Genomic DNA, 5665 nt, shown 5'->3' with positions numbered 1-5665 from the left:
GCCAGAACAGTGGCCAATGGTAGAAATGAGGTAACACCATAGGGAGGAGGAGACCCATGGCAGCCCAGATTCTTCAGAGGAAAAAAGCAGAGGACCCCTTCAGTGAGACCCAGTCAAGTCTGTGATTAGGGACACTGGGGGACCCAGGATTGGGCAAATGCTGGTTAACGAAGTGGAGATAATTTGAAAGGAAACCAGGGCCCCCTCCCCACTCTTAAGGCTTCATTTTGGAGACCGTGAAGTTGATTAAGGAATGTAAAACTCTAACTCTTTGCTAGGCCCCAATGGAGCAGAAGGAGCTGGGGACCAATGGGCCTTTGGAAGGATCAGGAATGGGGTTAGAGGTGAGCACTGGCCATGACCAGCTGTACTCTGGGCCTCATTCTGCTTCAGTTCCCAGGAGTGGGGGTGGGGTCCAAGCCTGGGAAACAGTTCATACCTGAGGCAACCTACCTTCACTCATAGGGTTAGCAATTCTGTAAGGGGTCTGGGGCCCCTGGAGTAAACAAGAAATCCGCTACAACTTTAGGCATGAAGATTCAGCTTTTTATCTCATCAACGTACATTTTAGTCTAACAGTCTAATAGGCTCATACTCTACCCAAGTCCTTTACCCTTCTCCACCAGCCCAGGCAAAGAGCATCTAATCTGCCCTACGGGTGGAAAGTCACCAGGCACAAAGGTAATTCAAGGAGGGGGTGGCACTGCGGCTGTCCCATGAAGCGCTTAGGATATCACCAGCTCCTCTGGAGACCGAGGAGGCCGGAGCAGGAGGGATGATGGCCCGAGTCTCCTCTCCTGGGTCCCAGTCCCACTCAGAGTCTGTTCTCTGGGCCTGTCACTGCCTGTCAGAGGAGCAGAAGGGCAGGAATCTCCAGATGGGGCACGGTTAGCCCAGATCACACCCAGAGAGTACATCCATTGAAATCCCCTTTCCTGCAGGCTGTCGGGATACTTCACAACCCCTCTGTGATTCCAGGAGCATGTGGAGGGGTTCTCTCTGGATGTGCCACCCTGGAAGACAGAGGGCCGGTGCTGCTACCTGCAGCCACAAGATTCCACGACCATGTCCTCGTACTGTTTATACACCACGTTGTTGGCAGAGTCAATGAAGAGGATGCTAATGGGACTCAGCCGTGTGGGCACACAGCAGGTGGGTGGTGTGGATTCAGGGTCCATAGAATTCATCAGGGTCTGGATGACTGCATGGTTTGTGGGCTCCAAGTGGGAGCGCAAGGGGAACTCGCATAGTCCTTCGCAATGGAAGGCTTCGTACTCAAGGGGTGCAATGATCCAGTCGTCCCAGCCCATGTCCTTGAAGTTGACATGCAAAGCTTTGCGACTGCAGCGAGCCTTGAGGTTCTTGCTCGGTCGCTTGCCCTGGCGATTGGCCAGTGGGGCCCGCCGTTTCCGCCGCTGGCTGAACAGGTATTCATACACAGTCTTGTCATCCTGGCCAGAGCGGGCCTTAATCTCATTAAAGAACAGGTCCCGTTTCTTAGTACGACCAAACACCAGGAACAGGGCCTTCTCGTGGACTTGTCGGGCAGCGCGTTCAAAGCCCAGGCCGCGGAGGTCCACAGCCCGGCCCCGTTCCCAGGCCTCCAGCTCCAGGCACAGCTGTGCTGAGTTCTTAAAATTTCGGAAGAGTTTCCAGATGTCGAACACCTCCCAGCCAGATCCATCCAGGCCTGGCACGGAGCGCACATCCAGCAAGGCTGCCGGCTGCCGGCCGCTGGGGCAGCTGGACAGCTTCAGCTGGGCAACCCGCCCGCTACTGGGGACCGCTGGCTTGGCCATGTCCAAGGGCTTCTTCCGTAGGATCCGCAGTTCAGCCCCCAACAGCCCATCCTTCTCCAGAGCACTGATGTCAAACACGTACCTCTGCTTCCTGACCACAGGGCCTCGGTCATCTGGAGAAAACAGCCGGAAGTCAATTCTTGTCACTTCACCAAGATAGTCTAGCCTGCCACCTCGGAGCCTCCAGGGAGGACCTAACTCTCTCCCACTCAAAAGACATTCCTTTAACCTCTTCCCCACTATGGCCAAAGCCAACACCCAAACCACCAAGAGCCCTTTTCCAAATGAAGGTAGGTGTGCCACTTTGCACGATCTCAGTGCCCTCGCCATTCGTGATCTGTATGAGAGCCATCAAACAGTATACCGGTGTCCGCCCCACCCATGAGCACATTATTATCTCCCATACGTAAGACAGGTGATATGTGCATTTAAACTACCCACTCTTCCAGAGGAGGAACCTGCCGCTCAGAGTAAGTTAGGGGACTCATTCAATGTCCTCTACCTGGGGGAAAGTAGAAATAGAACTGTAGCCTAGAACTTCAATACTCCTTTCGAGCTTCCTCCACCTGAAGGACCTTAGCGTTTTTGTTCTGGGCAAGGCACAGAGTTGGGGAGTAAATTGATGTAGGTAACACAGCAGATTAATAACAAAGCCCATCTGCAACTCAACTTCCCTAGTTTCCAGTCTGACAATTTTGTGTCCATGAGTGTGGTTCGTGTGTGTGTGTGTGTGTGTGTGTGTGTGTGCGCGCGCGCGCGCGCGCGCATTCGCGTGTGCAATTGGGTTCCCGAGTGAGTATAAAGTAATATATATGCTATTGGCACATGCAAGTACAGTTGGGCTTCAATGAGTACTTGAAAAATGATGATATATGTATGTATGCATGTTTGTGATTCGTTTACCATGTGTATAAAATACAAGGCTCTGTGTGTGTGTGTGTGTGTGTGTGTGTGTGTGTGTGTGTGTGTGTAGCTCAGTGATTATCTCTGAATCAGCATGCCCTCCTTCCTAAATGCCAATATGCCATTAGGGAATATTCAAATATTGCTCTAGAAGGTAACTAATTAGGCCTTTAAACTCTCCATCTCCCCCTCCCCAAGCTCCCTTAGTGCTGGGGGGGACACAAGGACTTATTTTATGAGCCCTAGAGGGGTCACAGCTTTCCTTGGCTGGGCACGACGCCAGGCCACCTCCCCCACCTCTGCCAGACCTGCTGCCTCTGTACCTCCCCCACGCCCTGTCATTCCCCTACAGACCAGCTCTAATGAGGAGGCTCTCCCACTCTCTGGCCCCTCCCCCACCCTGCCCGCCAAAGTCCCAAGACTGTGAACCTGAGACTGAACTGCAAGACACCTCACCAACTGCCAGCGGTCCAGCCAGCTCCGCACTGTGGCGAACCTGAGGCTCTGAGAAGGGAAGGGATTTGCTGGGAACACACAGCAAGTTGAGAGCAAGAGCTGAGCCAGTAACACTAGGTGGGCAGACCTCCAGAGAAGCAGGGAAGACAAGTATTCTCCCAGGTTAGAGGAGAGCCATATGGGTTAGGATAGGACTCAAGGCTTTGGCATTCAAAGTGCTCAGACTTCACCTAGTCCAAGGCGCATGTAGTACACACACAGGAAAACAGACCCCAGGGAAGAAGGGACTTCTAGGGTCACAGTGTGAGTTAGTCCCTAGGTCAGCTGCGACTCCAAGACGACATGCTTTTGGTCTTCCCAAATCCTACCCCTTCGCCCCCTCCCTGAGGTTAGAGCTGAAGACCCACAGGAACCTAAAGTCTCTTTCTCTCTGCTATCTGAGGAAAAGCTGGGGCGTACAAACTTGAGCGTTGCAACCCCCACAAAAGTATGACCCAGTAATCAAGAGTGGACTTTGGAGTCTAGCATCCAGATCTGAGCTCCTCTCTGCACTTCAGTGCCCATTTTGCACCTCGCAGGAGTTTAACTTGGTGATCCCTAGGCGTCCCTAATCCTGGACCTGGTATGTGTAAGTTCCAGACTCCCACCCTAGCCTGGATATACACACTGTTCCCCACCTGCGAACTCCAGGACTTTGGAACTCCTGGGTCTGTGCAAATGCCCCTCCCTGCCACCCCACCCCCTCACCTTGCCCTTTGTCAATAAAGCTGGTGATGGTGTTGGCCAGGCCAGCCTCCAACTTCACGCTGCTGTTGCGTCCCTTTCTGTCAGCATCGGACAGCGTCCTGTACAGCGAGAGCATGTATTCATGGGGTGTGATGGGGGGTGGGCGGAACGGCTCCTTGGGTTCTCGAGGGGTCCCAGGATCCCTGGTCTTCTTCAGCAGGAAGGAGCTGGGGGCAGATCCTGCTTTTGAGGAGGCTTTGCCCCCAGGAAGCTGTCCTTTTGGGGATACGGTCCGTGCTGCAGCCTGCCTAGTCTGGGAAGGGGGTCCTGGCTTGGTTTCAGGCCCACCGGATCTGGGGGGTATCTTTCTGGGTTCATCCTTCTTAGCCTGTGTCTGCCCAGAGCTTCCCTTTGCCCTAGCATTGGTGGGTCCCCCACCATAGCTATGACCCCCTGGCCTAAAGATGTTCCGGGCCAGGGGTGGCCTCTCCTTGGCCTCTGCTTTGGCCAACCCTGGCCTGGCCCCTGGGGGTCTCTGGCCTAAGTCGGGGGCACCCAACACAGTGCGGATAAATTCCAGGTCCAGCCAAGCCAGGTGCCAAAGCAAAAAAGTGAGGAGTTTGGGGAGTCTCATCCTCTGGCCAGCCGCTGACTGACACCACAGAGAAAGGCAGCGGCAGCGAAGGTGTCTCTGGCTTGGCAGGAAAAACCATGAAAGGAGTGGGTCTTCAGGAGCAGCGGCGGCGGCAGCAGTAGCAGCAGCAGGCAGGGCTTTCTCCTCAGTCTGAGCGCCTTGAAGTCCGCCGGGCGTGTGTCTGTATCCAGTCCCATAGTGGAAATGCTCCCGTGTCCAGACGTGCACCGTCTCCAGTCAGCAGCTGAAAATAACTCGTTCTTGAAAGGAGAAAGCCGACCGCCCCCTTTCTCCCGCACAACTGACTGAGGGCTTGAAGGAGGCTTGTATAAGGCTGAGGGATTTTTCCAAGAAGGAAGAATGGCGTAATGCTGCCTGAGCGCTCCAGTTTTTTTTTTTTTTTTCCCTCTAATTTTGAATCCTTTCCAGTGAAAATACTTACACACACACACACACACACACACACACACACACACACACACACACACACAAACCTGCAGGTGCTCAGAAAAATCTTTTACAAACCTGAACTCAGGAATTGGAAACGGAATTCCAACCCAAACCAATTTAATTACTCTCTGATGTCATGCTGTCTAAATTCATTTAAGTGCGATATATTTATGTGAAAAAAATCACCACTGCCCTTTAGAGGCCACGACTCACGGGGGCTCTTGGCTCAGAGCCCCACAGCGGGACTCAGGCTTAGGGGGCCTCCCAACCCCAGAACAGACTTAGGGGTCTTCACCTCCACCCGCTGGAGCAGCCCACCCCACCATCCTGAGCAGAGATGCTGAGGAATGAGTTGCAAAGACCTGCAGGCACTAGGTATGCGAGTTAGGTTTTTCAGTGAAGTCCGAGGAGTGTCTATAAAACAGTTTCAATCCCTCTGTCTAGTCTGGGACCTGGTGTGTGCGTGCGTGTGTGTGTGTGTGTGTGTGTGTGTGTGTGTGTGTGTGTGTGTGTGTGTGTGTGTGTGTGTGTTGGGGGGGCAGCACAGATGGCAGCATTTACCCACAGTTTCTTTTATTTTAATAAACTTGTGACCCAGAAACAGAAAAAAAAAAATAGTGCCCATTATACCACCCCCACCAAATGCCATTCGCTAAGCACTGCCATCCTGTAGCCCCCTTGGTTGAAAACAGGTCCA

At 53.3% G+C, this 5665-nt stretch overlaps 1 protein-coding gene across 1 annotated transcript; it reads right to left on the bottom strand.

Annotated features, from left to right (window-relative positions):
• Nucleotides 1-530: 530 nt before the first annotated feature.
• LOC100762027 (growth/differentiation factor 5) lies at nucleotides 531-4878 on the bottom strand. The gene is made up of 2 exons (XM_027421357.2): nucleotides 3906-4878; nucleotides 531-1912 (listed from the first exon to the last, which is right to left on the bottom strand). The coding sequence occupies exons 1-2, from the start codon at nucleotides 4516-4518 to the stop codon at nucleotides 1038-1040; spliced, it is 1488 nt and encodes a 495-aa protein (XP_027277158.1). The 5' UTR covers nucleotides 4519-4878; the 3' UTR covers nucleotides 531-1037.
• Between the last annotated feature and the right edge of the window lie 787 nt (nucleotides 4879-5665).

Source organism: Cricetulus griseus, chromosome 6, assembly GCF_003668045.3.
Source record: "Cricetulus griseus strain 17A/GY chromosome 6, alternate assembly CriGri-PICRH-1.0, whole genome shotgun sequence".
NCBI classification, from domain to species: Eukaryota; Metazoa; Chordata; class Mammalia; order Rodentia; family Cricetidae; genus Cricetulus; species Cricetulus griseus.
This window is presented reverse-complemented; position numbering and strand designations above follow the sequence as displayed.